Source organism: Halichondria panicea, chromosome 2 (genome assembly GCF_963675165.1).
Source record: "Halichondria panicea chromosome 2, odHalPani1.1, whole genome shotgun sequence".
Lineage (NCBI taxonomy): Eukaryota > Metazoa > Porifera > Demospongiae > Suberitida > Halichondriidae > Halichondria > Halichondria panicea.
The window spans coordinates 5,500,690-5,524,231 of NC_087378.1; the positions used below are offsets into that span (position 1 = coordinate 5,500,690).

General features: G+C 42.5%; 5 protein-coding genes and 1 long non-coding RNA gene across 7 annotated transcripts in view; 4 read left to right on the plus strand and 2 right to left on the minus strand.

Annotated features, from left to right (window-relative positions):
- On the plus strand, positions 1–1,024 carry LOC135331320 (nmrA-like family domain-containing protein 1). The gene has a single exon (XM_064526441.1). It carries the CDS (start codon positions 168–170, stop codon positions 900–902), a length of 735 nt encoding a protein of 244 aa, XP_064382511.1. The 5' UTR covers positions 1–167; the 3' UTR covers positions 903–1,024.
- On the minus strand, positions 878–9,525 carry LOC135331313 (fidgetin-like protein 1). 2 transcript variants are annotated; one of them, XM_064526429.1, is made up of 14 exons: positions 9,268–9,525; positions 8,435–8,586; positions 7,610–7,695; positions 7,459–7,561; positions 7,138–7,394; positions 6,750–6,844; positions 6,226–6,433; positions 5,979–6,079; positions 5,007–5,086; positions 4,855–4,925; positions 4,571–4,732; positions 4,213–4,432; positions 1,320–1,417; positions 878–1,126 (listed from the first exon to the last, which is right to left on the minus strand). In XM_064526429.1, exons 1-14 carry the CDS (start codon positions 9,426–9,428, stop codon positions 1,007–1,009), a joined length of 1,914 nt encoding a protein of 637 aa, XP_064382499.1. In that variant the 5' UTR covers positions 9,429–9,525; the 3' UTR covers positions 878–1,006. The 2 variants fall into 2 exon arrangements, with proteins under 2 accessions (XP_064382499.1, XP_064382498.1); XM_064526428.1 differs by having other exon boundaries at positions 7,459–7,573.
- LOC135331326 (uncharacterized) overlaps positions 9,525–23,542 on the plus strand; it is a 19,597-nt gene continuing 5,579 nt past the window's right edge. The window contains exon 1 of the long non-coding RNA XR_010392998.1: positions 9,525–9,655. This is a non-coding gene — a long non-coding RNA (uncharacterized LOC135331326). The remainder of the gene's footprint in view (positions 9,656–23,542) is intronic.
- Positions 11,498–12,953, plus strand: LOC135331321 (uncharacterized). Its single transcript, XM_064526442.1, has one exon. It carries the CDS (start codon positions 11,752–11,754, stop codon positions 12,382–12,384), a length of 633 nt encoding a protein of 210 aa, XP_064382512.1. The 5' UTR covers positions 11,498–11,751; the 3' UTR covers positions 12,385–12,953.
- Positions 12,839–16,161, plus strand: LOC135332001 (uncharacterized). Its single transcript, XM_064527306.1, has one exon. The coding sequence runs from the start codon at positions 12,839–12,841 to the stop codon at positions 15,836–15,838; it is 3,000 nt and encodes a 999-aa protein (XP_064383376.1). The 3' UTR covers positions 15,839–16,161.
- On the minus strand, positions 18,116–21,350 carry LOC135331760 (eosinophil peroxidase-like). Its single transcript, XM_064527004.1, has 2 exons — positions 20,280–21,350; positions 18,116–20,162 (listed from the first exon to the last, which is right to left on the minus strand). The coding sequence occupies exons 1-2, from the start codon at positions 21,319–21,321 to the stop codon at positions 18,352–18,354; spliced, it is 2,853 nt and encodes a 950-aa protein (XP_064383074.1). The 5' UTR covers positions 21,322–21,350; the 3' UTR covers positions 18,116–18,351.

Genomic DNA, 23,542 nt, shown 5'->3' on the forward strand with positions numbered 1-23,542 from the left:
AAAAAAAAAAAAAAAAACTCTTTGGAGCCACTGGCCAGCAAGGAAATGCAGTAGCCAAAGCTCTTCTAGCCAAGAATTACAAAGTTAGAGCAGTAACACGCAGCCCTGATAATGCCAAGGCTCAAGAATTGAAGAAGCTAGGTGCTGAAATAGCTCAAGTCAAAAACATGGATAACAGACACGACATGAAGCAAGCGATCAATGGCTCATATGGAGTGTTTGCTGTTACCAACTACTGGGGAATGGTTGGCGAAAATCCTAAAACTGCTTACGACCGAGAGATTGCTCAAGGAAAGGCCATTGGAGATATTTGCAACGAGTTAGGCGTTAAGCACCTTGTTTACAGTGGCCTTGAACATGTGGAAGCGATTATGGAGAAGCCTTGTCCCCACTTTGATACCAAGGGCATTGTTGAAAAGTATCTTGATGAGAAGAGTGTTCCTAACACCAGCACTCGATACGCATTCTATTTTGACAACTTTTTAGGTTTATTCCCGATGCAGAAACAAGACGATGGTACATACACTCTAACCTTCCCTGCACAGAAGCCAATGGATGGAGTAGCTGTTGCTGATTGTGGCCCAGCAGTAGCAGCAATCTTTGATAACCCAGAAGAATACATTGGAAGGAAAATAGGATTCAGCGGGGACAAACTGACAGGTCATGAGTATGCAGCCATCCTTAGCAAGGTGATAGGCAAAACAGTCAACTTTAACTATGTTCCCCCGGAAGTTTTTGCAAAATTCCCATTCCCTGGAGCAGATGACATAGCAACTATGTTCGAATTTTATGACTTTGGAAATGGGCCAGATCGAAGTGTTGAGTTGACCTGCAAGCTTAATCCAGCTGTTCAGGGATTCGAAGCATGGGCACGACAGAACAAAGACCAAATTCCAGTCTGAACACTATTATTGAATACAACTATAACACTATTATTGAATACAACTGTAACACTATTATTATACCATGTTATACGTACGTTATATACAATGATACAGTAATTGGTTCATTTTCCGCAACCAAATTGCCTATTCCAGTCCAGGTAAAGGTCCAAGTCTTTTGCTGAAACGCTAGGTTTTACAGCTCTTACAGCTGCTTCAAAGTCATCAATGTTCACTGGGCGCATCTGAAAACAACAAGATATTTTTAGCCATGCAGTGCATTGTAAATTGTCAACTTACACACATGTGCATGTAATACAAACTTAGCTTAGGGTTATATAGAATGGACTATCTGCCAGATATTATTATTTTGAATAAAATAATGTGCTCTGACTTACACTATGCACTCCTATGGCTCTATCTATGTAATGTATGAACCTCTTCAGCTCTAATGTGCTGCAGACTTCCTGCAGCTTCTCTCACTGGTCCATATGCTGCCTCTCGACAAAGGTTTGTCATGTCAGCCCCAGAGTACCCTGCGAAAACAAACAACCAGTTCACCAACTCCAACAATAAAAAGATGTACACATTCCAGAGTACATGTAGGAGACAAATCCCACATACATGTTTGCATGAACGGGGGAATATTACTGATTTACACCTTTGACCTTGATATTCATGCAGAAGTAAGCACATTCATTTTGGTTTAGTAGTGCCAGAAATGTATGCGTGACAATTTATGCGTGACACTACTAACTTATGTGAGCGGCTACCATGTCACATAAATTTGTATCACGCAATTTCTTATTGTAATATGAATTGAAATTGCGGCGTTTAATCACTTAATCGCACAAATAAAAAATTGCATAACGTTTTCGTTGCTTAATTGGCCAAAATGCAAATTTATGCTCGCATATAATTTTTATCACTATAAGGGTGTACACGTAATCATAAATACGGATGACTAACTCGACGTATTTGCATTACCGTATATCTTCTAATTTATCGGACAGAAAAAAATAATTATTTTGGAAATTGTCCGGGTATAATTGGAACAGATTTTTATAGAGCATGCGAAGTGTCCGGAATAATTAGAACAAGCAAGCAGCTGCATGCGAGCTAGCTAGGTTTAATAGAACAAGGTACGACTGAATAGTTGCACTAACTTCTAAAACTAGCTACTCAAAGCTATCTAACTGCAGCACTCCAAGTCTTACTTGCCGTCTATGAATGGTAACTCAACTTTTCAAGGTATTGTCCGGATATTTAGAACAAATGTAATATTAAAGTACTGGAGTGTCCGTTGTATTAGAACAACGAAAATTGCCCAAAAGAGTGTCCGGGGTAATTAGAAGTGTCCGATAAATTAGAAGATATACGGTATCTATTTTTTGCTGTTAGTCTATTTTTGTTTGGGGGAGGAGGACGTCCGGTAAAAGTGGCCGCTTTTAATGTTAATGTGCAAGAGAAGTATGTAAGTACTTTAATAGTCTGTAAATAGTATGGTTCTCTATGAGAAGGAAGAATAGTACGGAGTCCTGCTATGATGAAGAGGGTTGATGATTATGTATGTACGTAGCTGCTGGAGCCCATGCCCACAATTCTCATACACATGTAGGATATCTGCGACGTAATACTGAATGGAGCAGACGCCAGAAAGGGGGAGGAGGGGGGAAGGACTTCTGGTAGAAATCTGCTGCTATTCGTTACGGTGTTGCTGCCATAAAGCTTGGTTATAAAGAGCTCAAACCCAATCAACGGCTAGCTGTAAAAAGTTTTGTGAAAGAAATCTTGTGAATGGTAGATCTAGAGACATGAATTGTTGTCTGGGAAAAGCTCTTGAGGGAACAATGCATCCTGTATGGACTCCTAATAGAATAAGCAAACTACATAATTATACATGTATACATGTACTCCAAACCAATTTTAATGGAAACCAAGTTATCTTTGTTATAGTTACCGTATAGCGGGTTATTTTCGTATCGTGGAAATTTTCGGATTGAAGAGCATCACACGAAATTAAAACCACAAGATTATTCTACCTCAACTATCTAGAGCTGTACGAATATTCGAAAATTTGCACCAACGAAAATTACCTGCTATAATTATGGTATTGTCTACCTAAGCTATTTTTTTGGATACAACTAGCGAACAGTTTCAAAAACTATTGAAAAAACGAACGACAAGTGCGTGTGACCCAGCCAATGCTAAGCTTCTAGCTCTACGTGTCTAAGTATTGAGCCCCACCCTTTTATCCTGCTTTCCTAGTGTTTAGCGAGTCCCACCCATCTGTCCTGCCCTTGTCAACCAGTGTCTAGCTTCTTTTTGGCTGTGTAGATCTAGCTTAATTAAATCAGTGCGCCTTCAAGGCAAGGGAGTTTATGGGGAGTGTGGAGTTTATGATACAGAACCCAAAGTCATAGTGGGGTATTGTAATAGATATAGCATGAAACCGAGTGTTTTATGAGATGTACAAGCACGAGGGCGAGTTGCTTGTATTGCATAAAACACACTCATGCTATATGCATTTTATATCACAACAACCCCTTACCAAATCATGCCTCGAGTAATAAAAATAATATAACAAGGGACTGTATGACTTTTATTACACCCTTGTAACCTTGACAACGTGATATATTACGTTGTACCACAAAAATCAAACTGCAGCTGCTTGTATAATGAAAGCACCCCGGGTGCTGATGCTTAATTGGTAGAAAGCTAGCTGCACATGAAATCATGAGCTAATGCTTTTGCTATTTAATATTTGCACGCAGGAATGGTGCAGGAGAGTGGGAAATGATCAACACTGATTGCCTGATTGCCCTAGCTAACGGTCCTAGTACAGAGCTATCTCCTAACTAGAATAGCAACATATTTTGAGTTTAAAGTCTTAAAACTCGTGAAGAGACTGCAATGGCTTTCAAAGTAAGCAAAACTAGCAATAACTCGGGAACGAAGCATTATTTTGCAAATCCACAAGTTGAATCCAAGAAAACATGACTAGAAGCTCTTACATGTTAACTTGCACTTCATTGACCAGCAGCTATAGCAGTCTACGCAGACACACACACACACAAACACACTACTGTATACCTTGCTGCGCATGTGCACACCGAAGCATAATTGTGGTAATACGAAGTATTCTGAACCAATCAGTTAGCCTATCACAGAATAAAATAAAATGCTACGCAACCAGTTAGGGATTGGGACAGGGTTACTGTGGTCAATTTTAGGTCAATTTTAGCTCAATGGTATACACTTTTGGTAGGATTCAAATTCCGGGTGACACAAGCCCTAGGTTGGTAAAGTTAACCAGTGTACATAAAAGCACCTTCAGATTTAGTCGAGATCTCTTCAATATCAGCTTGTGACAATGAGGATGGTTGCTGTTTCATAAGGTTAGTGATGATCTGCTTTCTAGCAGGCCCATCAGGCAATGGGATATAAAGCCTCTTCACCAATCTTCTCCGTGCTGCTTCGTCTATTTCCTGGGGTCTGTTAGTGGCGCCGATAACCAGTAGCCTGTCGTCAGAACAAGTTGTTGCCCCATCCTGAATTAAGTATGGATGTATATTGTACAAGCTGTATGCAAATTTGGAGGATTATACAATATTACATTCTAAGGACTAAAAGTAGATTCATAATGTAATTGTAACTCCGAGAATCTGAGCAATGGGACAGTGACCAACCAGCTGAACTAGAAACTCAGTTTTGATTCGCCTTGAGGACTCGTGCTCAGTGTCACTTCTCTGAGAGAGGAGGGAGTCTATCTCATCAATAAATACCACCGCTGGTTGGTAGCACCGAGCCACAGCAAACAGGGCTCGTACCATCTTCTCTCCCTCACCAATCTAGCAACAGTGACAATGAGTAAGTTAGTTTATGCACTATTGCAAACTTGTATTAAATTCTCACATTCATTTGCTTGTACATGTATATCAAAATACGTATGAATTGCCTATCATAAACAAACCCATTTTGATGTGAGAGAAGAAGCGCTGATACTGAAGAATGTTGCCTGCACCTGACTTGCTATACACTTTCCTAAACATCACATGGGGCAATTAGGTAAGAGCACAAACCTAAACATCACATGGGGCAATTAGGTAAGAGCACAAATTTCACCTATAAGAGTCTTGCCAGTACCAGGTGGACCAAACAATAGGATACCTTTAGGAGGACCACGCAAACCAGTGAATAAGTCCCTAACAGAAGAAAGGATATGAACATTCAACATTCAACAGGCATTTATCATATCACGTAAATGTGTAACTCTATAAGTGACTCCTATTCCACTCCTACGCTATGTGCATGACTCATACGTACATACAATTGCTGTATTTTCAATGTATTGCCAGGCACTATCAGTACCCTTGCGAAAATACGTCCATCTCCTTTTTTTGCTACGAACTTCTTGATTCGAAAATACACTCACCCAAAAAGAAGAATTTGAGTATGCGCACTAGCTAATCACGTCATGCATGTTCACATTTGTAGAGTGTGGTTTAACGAGAACGGACACATCAATTTATCTGTGTGGTTTTGCTGCTAGTCCTTTTACCACGAATCTCAGAACAATGTCTATCACCCAATTTGCAGGTTACCTTACTGTGACTTCTGTGGAAGGTACAAGATAATAGCTCTCTACAATTAATATGACCTACGTACACCCTTCTTGCTGCTACATCATGAGCAACGAATACATTTCCATATTCAGCAAATTTCACCACAGGTTTTTAAAGAATTTTCGTACAAAAAGTGTTGACCTTTTATGGAAGACCAGTGGTGCAAACCGTAGGAACTGCTTTACGCTCCCCTTAACTCTAATGTTGATGTTGCAAAGATTCTGCAAACCCTGTATCATGCTCATGTTTTACATTGCTGTTGTCAATGAATACTCACTACAATGTAACTGAAACGAAAATATGTTATCAGGGGCCACAAGAGGCTGCAGGTATTTGGTGGGCATATTTTTGAGACCCCACAGTTCGAGAAAATACGCCAGTCCCCCATCATTAAAGTATTGCAGAAAACTGTGGGCGTATAATTATATGCGAGGGTACGATATGTTATAAATAGGTTCCCCCAGTGACTCACGGTCTCATCATTGGCCACACTACTATCTCCTTGATAGACTCCTTGGCGAAATGGAGGCCAGCAATGTCATCCCATTGTACAGGGGCACTGCTGTCCATAATCTATGAGCATAAAAATGAATTAAAACACTGACAGTTACACACAAAGTAGTCTTATTGCAACATTAGAAATATCTGATTACAAGAAGGCCCGTAGTGTCAGTGGTATGGTCTGGTTGGCAATAAGATGCTAGGTGTTCAACGCCAACCTCATTCAGAATGAGCTCTACCATCCTTGGCTCAATACTCTTGAGCCGCTCATTTCCCTCCAGTTCAGGAGGAAGTTGGCTTCCTTCAGAATTGGACCCACAATGTGACATCACTTTTGACGTTACATGAATTGAAAAGTTTGATCCAGAACCACTGTCACTACCATCTTGTTTCACAGGAGGTACAAACCTGCTTCCAGCTGTGCGTCTGTAGCCGTGGGGCTAAAGTTTAAGAATTGTATGCCATATATCGGGTTTTGAGTGACAAAGACTCGAAAGGAAAAGTAGAAAAGTATAATACACTGCAAATCACAAGATTTAGAAATGCAAACGCATTCGAAACCCTGTATACCATACACATTTTTATTGAAGCTGTGGCATCATGTTACTGATCAACTTTTTGGCTACCTGCACTCAACTCAAAACAATTAGGCATTTTTGAACACGCCACATTTCAAAGATACATGTGCACTTACAAACCCTTATATGTGCAGTTATGTTTATAATAAGTGAGCTGAGCTCACCTAGTTCCAAGAGATCGTTTGGAGGTGCCATAACTGGTGCCAGCGACAGCCCTTCCTCCACCACCACCTCCAAATTTCTTCTGCTGGTTGATTTGCTGAAGAAAGAAAATTATGTCAACGTAAATAGATCAACGTAAATAGAACATTTCCGTAGTCTAACTAATTCTGGTCCAACTAGACAATTAACAGACACAGCTGGTCAGGTGTTATGAGCTCAGCAAAGTAAGAGTAGCTACAACTTTTTCAGTATCTGTGGTAACGTGAGCAGAGACCTTAGTAAGCCTACCATAAAAAACCGTTTCAAGCTCATATAGATCCATGCAGACACTAAACTAATGCGCAGTAAGGCAAACCAGGAAGTGTCGTTCCTCCTTTAAATGATACCCACATATTGATCGCCTGCAGTGATGAAGGCCTGTTCCCTCGGCTCCTCCCCCATATCATCCTCAGATTTTTCCCTCCTGAGTCGCTTGGCTCCCCGAAACTCGTCTTTCTGAGAAGGCTTGGCTACTTTCCATCCTGGGATGACGACTGGGCCTGGCCTGTGAGTGACTTGATTACTAGTGTTTTTGTTGCCACCATGTATGTCATGTAATACGTTGATAGGGTAAGATGGAGATCCTATCTGGAAAGGCGACTGAGTGTCTAGTAGGCGAGAAAAGAGGTAATAAAGTCGTGAGGTCAATCTGACACACAAAATAGTCCTCACTTATCTGTGCTTCTTGATTTGTGGTGTTTACTGAATGGGAAGGTACAGTGGTGACAAGGGGGTGGCAAAAGGGTACACGACGTTTCAGTATAGGTATTGCTTTCTGCAAAAAAGACTGCACCACTTCAGTACACAGATAATAATATGGTACCTCTTTTTGTTGATTTAGCAATGCTTTTAGCTCTGGCATTTCCATTACTGACTCTAGTGATAATTCAGATTTCCATGTCTTAATGTCTATGACAAGAGCGGATCATACGAATAAAATTGTTACTGGTAGGTACATGTATACATAATATTTCCACCCTCAACTCTTGCCTAGATCTATAAATATACTGGCATGTACATAAAGTTGATAAGGTTACAACGACTCAAGTAGAACACGCATTAACATTCATCACTGAGAAATCTAACATCTGAGTTGGCCCATAGGAGGCAGGACATGTGCCATCAGTCACAATGAAATGTGTGATATGCAATGTTTACGCTAGGTTTTAACCTTCCCTTCCATGTCAGTGTAGTTATGGTGCCCTTGGTAAATTATTGTGCTCTCTAGCAGACTCGCTTCACTTTTGAGTCATGTCAAATATTGTAAACTGTTATGGAAGACTGCAACTAACCGGAGTTAACCCTCTTAGACTGTTCTCCATCGTAGCTTATGTACACTGCATGCATGAAAACCACTATTTTCGATGGTGAATTTCAAGCTGTTGAGCCGGGGGATACCACTGGGATCGCTGATCCATAAGTTAATACCATACGTTATAGAGAGAAAATGAAAGTGGGACTGTCGCTCCTTGAAGATCGGCACTTTTCATGCACAAATCTTATGTCTAGTTGTTTGCAGTTAATCGTGGATTACTATTTAATTGCTGATGCGTACGTGATGTGTGTCCTACCTCTTCTGATCCAGGCCTGTCCCATACATTGGACCATATATATAATTATTACATCACGGTATACCACAAAGCATCACCATTTTCATGTCCAGCTGCAAGAGTCGTTACAGCTGTAGAGTAGTTGTTTAATCCCTTGCTCTCATCTCTCTCATCCATAACCTGGCCATACTCCTCGAGCATACTCTCACTCAGACTGTCCAGGTGGGCAGTCTCTTCACCATCATCCTTCCTGGATACAAACACGAGTTGACTATAATAAAACTATTTAATTGGCCAGCCATCTGTACAAGTCTATTACCTAGACTATATAACTGCAAGAGTATACTATAGATAAAGGAGTAATGATCAGAAATATCAGTATCAATGCTGGAAAATAGAGCCCAGCATGGTAAGTAAATACCGTAATTGATGTAATTACAGCGCCATGTCAGCATCAGATTAATTTTTGAGGCCCTAAAAGAAGTGCCTACCGTTGCTGCAATTATTTTTCTGGCGCTTTATATAATTAGGCTTGTTTGATACCACAAGATCATCATCCTGTCTTTGGCCCATCACACTACTGAACAGTTGTCTGACTCAGTCATGAATGTTGTCCACGGGTCAGCTTTCAACCGTACAGCTCTACTAGCAAATGAAACTGAGCTACACCACGCTCATTTTCTCTAAAAAAATGTCTACACTAGCTGTAGAACATATAAAGCACCACCATAATTTAGGTGCCAGCTGGGCTGAATACAATTTTAGATGCGCCACTCAGAAGTGTTTTTCTGGTGCTGATAACTACATTATTACATCATAATTTTATAGTCTATAAATTTTTACATCAATTATGGTAAACACGTACACGGTATGGTGGACTTGCGCTGATTAATTATTATATGTAGTCAGAGTCTAAATGTAGGCCTTTTACTTTTTAAAAGTATAGTAACTCAGTTGTGCCAGCTTCAGCCTCAGAGAGTCTGCCTTATCACTTGGACCATGACCAGTTTCAATGAATGATGCTCTCTGCCACAAGTACAGCTGCAGTTGGTCTTCTGTTGGAAGCTTCTCTTCACCATCAGTATCCTCCATAGCATGCAGCTAGATCTAGCTAGCTAGCTGGCCAGCTAAAAACAGCCAACAATTTTATAGAGAGCACAGCTGCATATGATTTGAGGGGAAATCCCGATAGCCCCTCCTATTATTTCGGATACCAACTGGGTGTTGTGCAAGTATGATCCTCTAAAACTGAAAAGCTTCAGGATAGTGAGAGAGGATTTCCTATGCAAGAAAGGAGAGTTGATAGCAAAGTAGAAAAGGTATTCATGATTGCAAGTTTATACTAGATCTATATTAAGTTATGCAACTATGTATCTAGTGTCATAATAAGTTTAGTCATTATGATAACTATAGTCAAAAGTAATTTAATGAGCATGCATGCAGGAGCTGATGCTGGTAACGTGGATGTAGTTAGACTCGCTCTGACCAGTCCATCCTCTGGGGATTGGGACTGATGGTCAACTGCCAATCATCGAATTATTAAATTTGGTAATGACGAATCACAGTACAGAAGCAATGCCATGTGACATATTTCGCCCACGTAAAACTCGTTGTAGTTGGGCTGGGTCTATGTTGTGTTAGATAAACACGGACATAACACACACATTCACTTGATAGTTATGCAACTTTGGTCAACTGCACAAACGTACCACAAGATGATGTCACTATACAAAATTCCACTAGAACAACTCGATGATTGGCAGTTGACCAGTCCCAATCCCCAGCGAGTCTATAGGATGAAGTCATAACTGTTGAGTTAGTTCCTAAGTTATGCTATACTTATATACACAGTAGACTCGCTATTCCGTCTCTCTGATTTGGTTTGGCACGAATTGCTATAGCTAGATGTTTACTGCACAAACCTCGCCCTAAAATGCGCCCACTCACTATTCTGTATACTGGCTGCCCCAAACTAGGTTGTTATTTACGGTCGGATATGACGCTTTGGGTGTGGTTTGGCAGATAAACACTAGAGAGCAAAATTATTCAGATTTGAGGTAGAGTCGTTTTTAAGCCGTGGTTATTAATTAATTAAATGTGGCCCACTCGCTATTCAGGCCAAGCTGCACTGTCCCAAGGGTGGCCGGATTAACGAGAGTCTACTGTGGGAATATTCACCTCAAATATTAATTTACCCAAGGCTACGTACATATCATTCCAATACACCTATAGCTACACGTACTGGGCCTGAGGGGGCGTAATGTCGAGACGTGGATGCACATTATACACTTCATTCCAGTGTTGATTTAGCTAACTTGACAGCAATTGCTAAAGAGTAGATTGACAAATGTGACAAATGTGAATAACGAAGGAAAAACCAACAAGTATTCCTTGCATCACAAATTTTTCTACACATTTTCTCCCGTCAACCCAAATGTGACGAATGTCGATGCATACATGCATGCATTTTTAATTCATAACACAGCAATTCAGGAATGAAAGCACTGCAGGTGCTGATGCCTCGGTGGAGGTGCCAACGCTATACATAACATAAAAAGCTACTAAGCTAGCTTTTATACACACATTGATTATAATTATCATAATGAACATTTTTTTAAAACAATTGATACCAAAAGTTCAAGTCTACAATTAATGGCTCAGCAGAGCCTTGCAGCTCTCCTCTCACTCTTGCAGCTACCAATAGCTAGCGTTCTAGTGCAGAGCTAACTGCTAAGTAGAGTAGCAACACTTGGTAAACAAGTTTGGCTACGTGCTCTTCTGAAAAGGCTGCAATGGCATTCCAAGTAAGCAAAACATGCAAAACCAGGCATATAAACTCGAGAACGAAGCATTATTTTGCAAATCCACGAATTAAAATCAAAGAAAACATGACTAGAAGCCTATAGAAACTCTTACTTACACTTCATTGATCCTTGTGCAGCTGTAGCAGTCTACACAGACAGACAGACAGACACACACACACACACACACAAACACCGTGACACTACCGTATACCTCGCTTGCGTATGCGCACCGAGGCATAACTAGTGAAGAACAAACGCACTCATTATAGCATTATTGTGATCACCTTCGAATAATTATGGCGCTATATTAGTGCCATAATTCAAAGGGGTATACTTTTTTCATTAAGGGTATATATCATTAGGGGGTATGTAACAAAGTGATGTAACGATGAACGCTATAGTAATAGTACTTTGTTATTAGGTACACCCACTTAGTGTGGGTGTACATAGTTGACTTCCTATTTATGATGTTGTGCGCATGCGTGGAGAGAGTCTTGCCATGTGGAAAATGAACGTTAATGATCAAGAGTGATTGAGCTATTTAACAGTGGAGGTCCTGCCGAGACTAACCTTACACACAAGGATATTAGCTTCTAGAGCTAAGTAACAAGATGGCAGACGACTCAGAGAGCCTGATCACGGAAATCGTCGAGGAGACGACTGGAGACGAAGGGCTATTGCCAAGTGCTAGACCTCGAGGGAGACTGTACTCGTTGAACTCCTCGAGGCTCCCGACTGACGTCATCAAACGCATAGCCGTGGAGCTGAGGCTACCTGGGACTGCCTCGAGGGCAGACACCTACCCTATGCTGGAGGGCAAGCTGGAAGGGTTGGGACACGAACCAAGGAACGTTCAAGTGAGGCTGGATGAAGACTCCATTGAGCTGATGGATGCTGAAGGAGGAGTGTTTCTGCAGATAGAAGTCCCTGCTGAAGAGGATCCTGCCGAAGAGGATGGACACGAAGGAAGCGGAGACCTGCGCGCTCAACTAGACGAAGCCTGCTCTCTGAACGAGTGCCTTCGGAGAGAGGTGAGTGAACTTAAGATACGGCTTGCTAAAGCCAACACTAAGGTCAAGGAACTGTGGGGCCAACAATGTACATTGTTGGTCGAGTTTGATGAACAATTAGCCGAAGCAGAGGCTAAGATTGAGCATCTTAGGGCTGCTGGTACAGGCAGTCCCCCTAGCATAACCGGAGAACAGAGAAAGAGAATCCCCCACTGTATCGGACATATTTACTGAGCAACCCCGTAGAAGTAACGCCCATAGACGAGGCAAGGCCCCACCAGTGGAACCATTTACTGGGGAGAATGAAGCCATTAGGTTTGACGACTGGGTCCCTTCGCTAGAACGTGCAGCCACATGGAATGAATGGGCGGAAGGCGACCGCCTACTCCAGTTGGCAGGCCACTTACGAAGTAGAGCCCTGCAGGAGTGGGAGCTAATCAGCGACAGTAATAAGACAACTTACTCACTAGCTGTAAAAACTTTGAAGTGTAGACTGGATCCAGGCAGTAAAACTCTAGCAGCACAGGATTTTCGCCACACGGTCCAGTCAGAAACAGAAAGTGTCGGAGACTTTATACGCAGACTAGAACGGATTTTCCGCATAGCTTATGGGCGGGATGGTATCAATGCAGAGGCCAGAGATGCCCTGTTGTACGGTCAACTACATGAGGGGTTGCGTTATGAAATAATGAGAGCACCAGGCGTATCTGGCGTTGACTCCTACTCAGCCTTATGCATTGCAGCAAAGAGTGAGGAGCGTAGGCTCCAGGAATTGAGGAAGAGGCAACAGTATCAGAAGCCACCCCCCAAGACCTTCCCAGCTAGAGGATACGGGTTTACCAACACCTTCAATGAGAAGAGACGTGATGGTAAGAGCGACAAGCATACCTGTTTTGTATGTGATCAACCCGGTCATTTTGCCAACAACTGCCCCTCTAGACGCACAGAGAGCCGAGGTAGAAATCTACTGGGCAGCCAGAAATCAGCCCCGATGCAGACTATAAGTGGGTTAGAACCTGAGGCATCTGATAGGATGGAGGACATGTTAGAAATGCTTCTCTCTGACTCGGACGGAGAACAGGTTCAACTGGTACAGGTGCGAGACAAGGGTAGTAGTGCTAAAGGAGCCACAGTCCAGATTCAAGGAGTCCCAGCAGTAGGTGTGCTAGATAGTGGCTCCGACCTAACCATTATAGGGGCTGAGTTGTTCACGAAAGTAGCACTAGCAGCACGTCTACATAAACGAGATTTTAAAAAGGCTGATAAGATCCCTAGAACCTATGACCAGAGAACCTTCTCATTGGACGGACGTCTAGATCTAGACATAGAGTTTGCGGGAAAGAGCATGAACACCCCAGTGTACGTTAGGAAGGAAGCACAAGACCAGCTTCTCCTTTCTGAAGGTGTATGTAGACAGTTAGGTCTTATCACCTACCATGCAAGAGTAGAGCCTTTTAGACAACTACTTAAGGACCCCCACGGTAGCAGTACTGACGAGAGAGTAGCACAAGTACCCATTGTTAGAGTACACCTAGTACAGTCAGTCAATATGCTGCCGCACCAGAGCCTTGTTGTTCCGGTCCAGACGGATGCACATTACGGTAGTGAATATGTGTTACTGGTAGAGTCCTCTAATGAGCTCAGAGAAACCACTGGAGTTCACGTAGAAGACGCCCTAATCAACACTTCTTGCGACGGTTTAGCCTATCTTATTCTGTCTAATCCTAGTGGTGTATCTTGTCAGATAGAGGTGAATGCATGTCTTGGAGTCGTACAGCAAGTTGCGCTGGTTGACCCAGACATGGAGAAACTGGATGGCCCCTCTGTAAGCCGAGTAGAGGGTCACCATCCAGCAGAACACGACAACGCTGGCCCGAGGAAGCAGAAACTATTAGCTATCATAAAGAAGCCGGAAATCCTGAATGAGCAACAGTCGACTGAGTTTGAGACATTCCTGACCCAACATCATGATGTCTTTAGCTTAGAAGATGGGGAAAGAGGCAAGACCAGTCTGACCGAGATGACAATCCTGACCGGAGACTCCCCACCACAGAGAGTACCAGCACGGAGGATGCCATTAGCAGTTCGTCGAGAGGTGGCCACGCAACTGAGAAATATACAGAAGACAGGGGTAGTACGTCCATCAGCCAGTGCATGGTCAAGCCCGGTAGTAATGGTCAAAAAGAAGGATGGGACGCAGCGCTTTTGCGTAGACTACCGTGCACTAAACGCAGTAACAAAAGCAGACACCTTTCCACTCCCTCGCATTGACGACCTGCTGGACCAGTTGGGCAACTCCAGGTTTTTCACAACACTAGATTTAGCCAGCGGATATTGGCAAATCAGGCTCTCCCAGAGCTCCCGAGAGAAGACAGCCTTCGCTGTCCCACACGGGCTATTTGAGTTCCAAGTGATGCCCTTCGGGCTCACAAATGCCCCAGCGGTCTTCCAAAGGCTGATGCAGCAAGTACTGGCAGGATTGAATCCTGAGCAAGGCCCTGATTTTGTAAAAGTCTACATCGACGACATATTGGTATTCTCCCCGTCGCTAGCTGATCACTTAGATCACTTGCAACAGGTGTTAGGGCGCATTAGGAATGCCGGGCTGAAGCTAAAGCCCAGCAAGTGCCATTTCATTGCTAAGGAAGTACAGTATCTGGGGCACTGCCTGACTCCTGAGGGACTAAAGCCCAACCCCGCTACAGTGTCTGCTGTGAAGGAATTCCCTCAACCAACAAATTTAAAGGGGGTTCGCCAATTTCTTGGACTAAGTTCATTTTATCGGAGGTTCATTAGAGGCTTTGCAACAGTAGCTCAGCCCTTGCATCAATTAACACGGAAGGGAGTACACTTTAGATGGGGTTCAGAGTGCCAGCAGGCGTTTGCAATGTTGAAAGATCTACTCACATCTGCTCCAGTGCTGACTTACCCACGAGTGGAGGATCCATTCATTCTTGAAACGGATGCAAGTATTCTTGGTCTAGGGGCTATTCTATCCCAGTGCCAGGAGGATGGCCAAACCCACCCTGTAGCGTATGCCAGTCGCTCACTCAACCAAGCAGAGCGAAATTATGGAATCACGGAACTAGAGACTCTCGCAGTAGTGTGGGCCGCAACCCATTTTAGAGCTTATCTTTACCGGAACAAAGTCACGGTATACACAGACCACTCTGCGGTTAAGGCAGTGTTGAAGGCACCTAATCCCTCCGGGAAACATGCCAGGTGGTGGACCCGGGTGTATGGGTCGGGGATTGAAGAAGTAGATATTGTGTACCGTCCTGGCAAGCAATGTGCGAACGCTGATGCATTATCTCGAAGTCCCATCGGGCGCACTGCGGACACAATCGAGAATGACCCTGTGGTAACCAAGGTGACTGCTACGGAATTACAGAAGTCCGGAACGATCCCAGAGCTTCTGACAGCAGATCCAGAATTTTCTGGAGTAACGTCATCATTCGGCAGTGAACAACGGAAGGACTCTAACCTCATTGCCACATTCAACTTTCTGGAAGAACAAGTGTTACCAGAAGACCCCTCGAAAGCGAGGAAGATCGCCTTGCAAGCACCGTTGTTTGCCGTCGTTGAGGACGTCCTGTATCACCTCGACCCCAAACCTTCTTGCCGACGAAGAATCGTGGTGCCAAAACACATGACAAGGGTTTGTTGGACAAGACCCATCGCAGTCTGATGGGAGGCCACTTCTCGGGTCAAAGATTGCATAACACCCTCTCCAAGAATTGGTGGTGGGAAGGTATGTACACAGATGCAATGAAGTTTGCACATGGTTGCCCGGAATGCCTCACAGTGAAGGGAAGTGGAAGACATCAGCCACCACCCTTACGTCCGATTCAGGTTTGCAGGCCCTTCCAGATACTTGGAGTCGACGTCATGGACCTACCGAAGACAAGTAACGGCAACAAACATGTATTGGTATTCCAGGATTACTTCACAAAGTGGCCCATGGTTTATGCAATACCAGACCAGAAAGCCCATCGGATCGTGGATATTTTGGCCAAGGAGATTGTGCCTACCGTAGGAGTGCCAGAATGCTTGTTGTCGGATAGGGGTACAAACCTCCTGTCCCACCTCATGATGGATGTGTGTAAAGCGCTCGGTATAACCAAGCTGAACACGACAGCATACCACCCTCAATGCGACGGACTGGTCGAACGTTTTAATCGAACGCTCAAATCTATGTTGCGGAAACATGCCTCTCGCTATGGGAAGGAGTGAGATCGTCATCTGTATGGGCCCCTCTGGGCATATAGAAATACGCCACATGAAAGTACGGGCGAGAAGCCATCGTTTCTTTTGTATGGTATAGACTTGCGTTCCCCTGTAGAAGCTGAGTTGTTAGCCCCTGAGCCTCACCTCCCATACTCGGTGGCAGATTACAGGGAACAACTTGTTCAGACTCTGTCAACTTCAAGACATTTGGTGGAAGAGATGATGCGTAAGGCCCAGCACCGATATAAAACTCAGTTCGACAAGAAAGCTCGTCAACGTCACTATCGAGTCGGAGATTGGGTTATGGTGAAATTCCCTCAAGAAGAGCAAGGCAAGCTGAGAAAGTTATCTCATCCGTGGCATGGGCCCTATCGCGTGGTTGAACGTAGAGATCCTGATATATCTGTTTCTAAGGTGTATCACCCCCAAGAAGGTGCGATCCAAGTACATCAAGAGAGAATTTGTTTCTGTCCACCTGAACTACCTGCCGGATATTTTTGGTACGGTACTCGTCGCCATGCCATTGGTAGACCCCCGAAATGGGTCCAAGCGTTGTTACAGAAGGGCACTGTCCCAGACGAAAACTCTGCTGAATCCCTGGGCGACCCAGGCAAAGTGCCCCTCGGTGACCCAGGCGAAGTGCCTGCTGAATCCCTTGGTGACCCAGATGAGTTTTCAGCTTATTATCCCTTTCTAGGTGACCAGACTGAGCCGGCTGCGGACCAATTACGACCTCGCACTGACGGTCGCTACTCCCTACGGGAACGAGTATGAGCCCCGGAACGACTGATTTGCCGAAGCTCGGGTCGATCTTCTCGTGAGGGGAGGAGTGATGTAACAAAGTGATGTAACGATGAACGCTATAGTAATAGTACTTTGTTATTAGGTACACCCACTTAGTGTGGGTGTACATAGTTGACTTCCTATTTATGATGTTGTGCGCATGCGTGTAGAGAGTCTTGCCATGTGGAAAATGAACGTTAATGATCAAGAGTGATTGAGCTATTTAACAGGTATACTTTTTCATTAGAGGGTATACTCACTCTTTCATTAGGGGTATACTTTTTCATTAGGGTATACGCTTTCATTAGGGGGTACACTTTTTTATTAGGGTATACTCTTTTCATTAGGGATATACTTTTTCTCATTGGTATTATACATGAGAAGGGTGTACTTGTAATCTCAAGTTCTGAGACTTATATCGCAAAGTCAAAGCCAGTTGTGCGTTGACCTCGAGAACAAGCCGCTCACGATATCGAGGCTAGTACAAGCGAGTACAAGAGCTGACTTTTGATCGTATCTCTGCTTTTTAACAAGATTGGCGAAATAAAAATTGACCCCCCCTGCAAAATAACATTTTAAAACTTACAGACACTAAAACTAGACTTGAAGTAGTCTGAAAGAGAAGTTTGACCTATTTAGTGACCTAAGTGGTTCCAGCTAGCCTTCTTCTTTGAATTTCTTCTGTGTTCAGGTCAGGGGTCTTCTGGAAATGGTCATCGATTTATCAGGGGTCCATTAATAAGGGCTCCATTATTTTCAGCGGAAATTATACACCCTATTGAATAATGTTCTCCCTAATTAAAAGTATACTGCTCTCATGCAAAAATATATACCCTAGAAAAAAGTGTACACCCTAATGAAAAAGTATACCGTATGAAAAAGTATACCCCCTAATGAAATAGTATAAGCTTACCCCCTAATGCAAAAAGTATACCCCCTTGAATTATGTCACTAATATAGCGCCATAGCTATTATGTGCATATAATAATATTATTATATAAAGCAAGCAAATATCAAAATCAAAGTGTATACTTCTCTAAGATGCTCATAAGCTCTGACATCAGTTTTCTGACATCCATCAGTTTTGTCTAGATATAAAATACTGTTTGTTCACATAGATCTAGGGTATAGCTATACATGTACTTAGCATCAAACAAAACTACTTTGAATACTTTCAGAGTTCAGCTCAGTTCATTTATTATCCTTCAAAAGCTTATTAAGATTCTTGTAAAGTTCTTGATCTGTAGCTTCATCGGTTTTTTCGTTATTAGTTTGTTTATCTTTTTGATCATCTTTAAGAGTGGTTAAAAGATTTTCTAGGGTGTCTATTGCCTCTTCCTTCCAAGCTGCATCACTTTGTACAGAAAGTACATTCTCAGCTGGTTCATCTTCAAACTCATCTATAAATTCACGATACTCAGCTGGTAGTGTGGAATCTGTCAAGGGTATTTCTATTGATAGGCTACTCATTGATGAAGCAGTTTGAGTCAGTGAGGTTTCTAGCTCTTGCAGTAATTCATTATTCGATTCAACAGCTGCGACATCAGACCTGCAATTAAAAATTGCTCCGTACTGTGTTCCAATTTTGCAATCACCATAATTCTTATACGCTCCATTGGCTGAATTTTCAATATCTTTCAGCTTAATAACACCCCGAAGTCTTTTCCTTCCCCTTGGTTTCAGTAGTGCACTCCTCTGTGCCCTACATTGTTGATTTTTGTCGTCAATAGACACTAATACCGTCACTGACTTACTTTTCGTAGGACAAACAATAGGAATACATGTCGTATCGCGATCATCTAGAGTGTTTTTATATAGTTTTCGTGTTTTTCTTTGTCGTCTTAACATTGAATAAGATAATAGGTCAATTTCACCCATTCTTCTATTCACTTTTGCTCGCAAATAGCATTTATTATTATTGCTCCACTTGTCTATATCAACTCTTTTGATTTTTGAACAACTTATGCTTGGCTCATCTGCCCGAAAAGCATTCTCCTGTATTGTATTAATATTGTCACTATTATCGCAAATGATACGAGACAGTGAAGCATCCTCAAGAGTTTTCCTTTGATCAGCACTGAATAAAGCAGACTCAGGGTTTTCATAGTAGAAGCGATCACCATCTCGTAGGGCTTCAAATGTTTTGGCAAAAATGCAGGCGAACGTAGCTCCCAGCAAACCACCAGATACATGCTCCTCAGCTAGGCCTCCGACCCAGAGATCAACGGTTTCAAGAGTGCCATACGTTTGCAAAAGACGGACTTTAGTGAGATCGTTCATAAATTCGCTGGATATGTTACATTCTCTCTTTGCCCATCTTTTCCAAGTATAGTACGGTGGCAGTCCATGATCACGCCCTCGCTGGATGTTGAGTGCTGCAAGATCCATTCCAACAGAAACATTTGTTTGGAAAAGATGGTTGGTGAGAATGTCATTCACAAATTCGTCTACGCTACGTGCAGGTCTTTTAAGAAGGCCACGAAGAATAGGATCAGTACCGCCGCTTAATGTGTATTGAATAGGATTAAAGAAAGTATCCAGTAGACTCAAAGGCCCAATACTCAATGGTGTGTTATTCTCATCGAGTCGCTCGAAGAATGGATTGATCTGACTGTGTCCAAATCGAAAAGCTGCTGCTGCAAAAGCGTTAGGAATGGTTGGATCGACATTAGATTTGTAACCTGTGTATGGCTTAATGACAGACATTGCACTTCCTAATAAAAGTGGCAAGTAGTCCTTGAAAGTGATTTTTTGAATTTCTGCACCAACAATAGCACGTGCTTTTTGAAATAACACATCAGGACTTGTTCCAGGGTTACTTTGCCTGATTTCAAATACAATTCGATTGTGTTCTCTCAACCATATTGTGTGCATTATTGTCAGAGCTGTCTGCTCATTCACTCTCACATCTCCAGCCAGGAAACAATTTGGCCCCGATCCCATGCATTCAACAAGTTTTTTCGTGGCGCTATTGACAATAGGAAGTGAGACTCCTCCATTTTCTGTAAACAAAAATGTTATTAGGATAATTTGATTGTGAGCTAACATATACATGCGCACATGTAGCTAATAGTATGTATAAAGAAGCATTAAACTGCTGTTAGTGAATTTAAGCTTACCTGGAATGTTAGGTCCAGTTCGCAGTAGCCCAGTTCTAGTATCTTGAACTGCCTCAAATACGTCTTGACTCGAGCCGTATACTTGAGAGGCATCAATGAAAGAGGTCAGATCATTTATTTGTTGCCGTGGGCGTACTTCACCATTTGCTCCTCCACTATCACAAGCTGGAATGCTTCGAGGGAATTCAATACACACTTGATTTCCAAAAATTGGATCACTTGTAGGAACTAATATTGGGGCACATTTATCTGTATTTTCACATCCTTCACACAATGATCGACTTTCATCATGAAAAAATGGAGCAAGACCTAAGTCGTGATCCATAAACTGACCCCACTGCATAATAAGATGAGTATTATCATTGTTGACTAATGGCTGGTCTTGAATCACATTCAAGCTAATAATCCGAGGGCTGGGATTTGGTGGCTGGAATGGTCCTCCATTGAATAGTGAATTTCCTTCACTTTGCATGGTTCCACGAAGCTGACTAAATCCATCTTCGTACTGTGGCTCAATTAGTCGGCGGAAAGCAGTTGTAGAAGATCCAAGCAATGGTTTTTCAAGGTTGTTGCATATACCGGTTACTGTTCGCATTGTTTTCATGGTAGGGAGGTTGCAGGAAGGCGGTTTGGTACATGTTGCATGCTCATACATCTTAGCAACCTCATCTTTGGTAAGAATAGATCCAGGTCTACTCATCAGTACTTTCGCTATCTCTTCTGCTTTTGCAAGGTTATCTATGTCTGTCATCTCTCTCCTTTCATTTTCCAGAATGCTTCTTTCAGCCTTGTGAATTAGTTTTTCGAACTTGAGTCTTGCTTTTCCTTGCTTTATAGCAAGTGGTGAGGCACGTTTGAAAGCATTTAGGAGCTCACTAGATGTTGTTGCACCGTCTGGAGCCTTGCTGTGTTGTGCTAGCGCTGCTATGCTTAGTTCTTCCCTCTCCACATCCTGAATAGCAGCGTTGATCAGCTCCTCTCGCTCTAAAGCATTTATTGAGCATATGCTAGCTGCAAGGAGCAGTACAAGAATTCCCCTCATACTTGTACTGTAGCTTGAATAAACGTCCGTACTTGGAGAAGGGTTTTTATACAGTCATTTTAAGTTTGCGCATGCGCACTTTACACACAAGCATCAATACCAGACCAGAGGAGGCTGGAACCACTTGACCTTAGCTAATTAAGGTCACTAATTGGATTTATCCAAACTTTTCTTGCAGACTACTTCAAGCCTAGTTTTTAGTGTCTATCAGTTTAAAACGTTATTTTTCAGGGGGGGTCAAATTTTATTTTTGCCAATTTTGCTCAGAAGCAGAGATACAAGCCTCAAAGCCAGCTACACAGTGACCTCGAAAACAAGCCGCTCATGACATCGAGGCTAGTACAAGAGCAAGACTTTTGATTGTATCTCTGCTTCTGAGCAAAGTTGGCGAAAATAAAATTTGACTCCCCCTGAAAAATAACGTTTTAAACTGATAGACACTAAAAACTAGGTTTGAAGTAGTCTGCAAGAGAAGTTTGGATAAATCCAATTATTGACCTTAATTAGCTAAGGTCAAGTGGTTCCAGCCTCCTCTGATACCAGACAACCGGAAATTTTTCTTGAGGTGCAAAATTTCGCGTTTTTCGAGGGCAGAGCAGCGCGAAAATAATTATGTAGAGCTAATCTTCATGTAGTATAGCCTCGGTCCCAGGCCGATTTTTTTTTAATAGAACGAAGTTGAAAAGGCGACCTAGCGTTCAATTGGAGACGGATCGGCCGGGGGTCGAGGCTACATGTAGTAATGACTATTAATTTAGCTATATAAGACAATTATTTTTGCATGTGACAATTTTCATGTAGACGTGAGCCTTAGGTTTTGTTCAATCCTTTTTTTGCGAGTTCATACTTTTGTTGCCTTGGGATTCCATGCATAGTTACAGACTGCATTCTCATGGCACATCTTATAATTATGGGGAATTAGTCCTGCATTGACTTTACTAACAACAGTTACAACCATGCAGAGGAGGTACGACATGCGTGCCTTGATAGCAATCCTAATTGCATGCTAAATCGAGGCACGCGTGTCGTACTTCCTCTAAGTTACAACTATAGCAATTAAGTCATGCATGAAATTCCGAGTGTATAGGGAAAGTTTCTTTCAAGTGGTACGCACAATTACATAATACCTTTATTTGGACAAACAAAACCCACATTACTGTTACATGGGGCTAAACAAACAACAGGGCAAAATCAACCATGCCATAATAATTATGGAGGAAAAACCAAATGGTGCCATTGAGTAAGTGTTCCAGGAAATGGCACTGTGCTGTATAGATGACATACAAGGAAACAGGTTGCTGCATTCAGGGCCAGCATGACTGCATGCATGGGAATTCGCTCATGGGACTAACTAGACAAATTATAGAACGTGTGAGTTTCAACGTCCTATGCTTGCTTCCACATCCTGAGCAAAAGACATGACACAGCTTGCTTTCCTGGACACGATAGGATAGACACCTGCAAATACAGATGATTTATAAAAAAAACACAAGCAGATAATCAAACAAAAAACGCATAGAGCATTCACCCTGTGCGTTAAGCTTCATCGCACAGTGCCAAATGGATTGTTTTTCTCTTCTCCTGCAAGGTGATGTCATTGTGTTTAGCAGCATGCATTTCAGAAACAGGCAGTACGACTTTAAGTGTGACCAATAAAAAACTCAAAGGAGGACTGATAAAATTATTCATTTTCATCATTTTCATTGAAGCGTACCTGATACAACAATGCTAATACCAGAAGTTATATACAGTAGACTCTCGCTATTCCGGCTCTCTAAAGTACGGTCGATATGCCGGCCATTTGGTTTGGCAGGGACTGCTAGCTAGATGTTTACTGCACAAAACTTGCCCTGAAATGCGGCCAACTCGCTATTCCGAGTACTGGCTGCCCCAAACTAGTGATTTACATACGTTTATTACGACCAGATATGACGTTGTGGGTGTGGTTTGGCAGATAAAATTAGAGAGCATAACATTATCCTCGAGACATGCAGAAGCAAAATTAGTCATCGAGGTACGGTCGTTTTTAAGTCGCGGCTATTTTCTGAAATGCGGCCACCTCGCTATTCCAAGCTGCACTAGCTGTCCCAAGGGTGGCCGGATTAACGAGAGTCTACTGTAATATATATAACACTGCATGAATTAATGTCACCTTCGCGAAAAGTAACAATTAATTAAGTAACTATATACATGGAATCGATCTATACACTTTGGAATACAA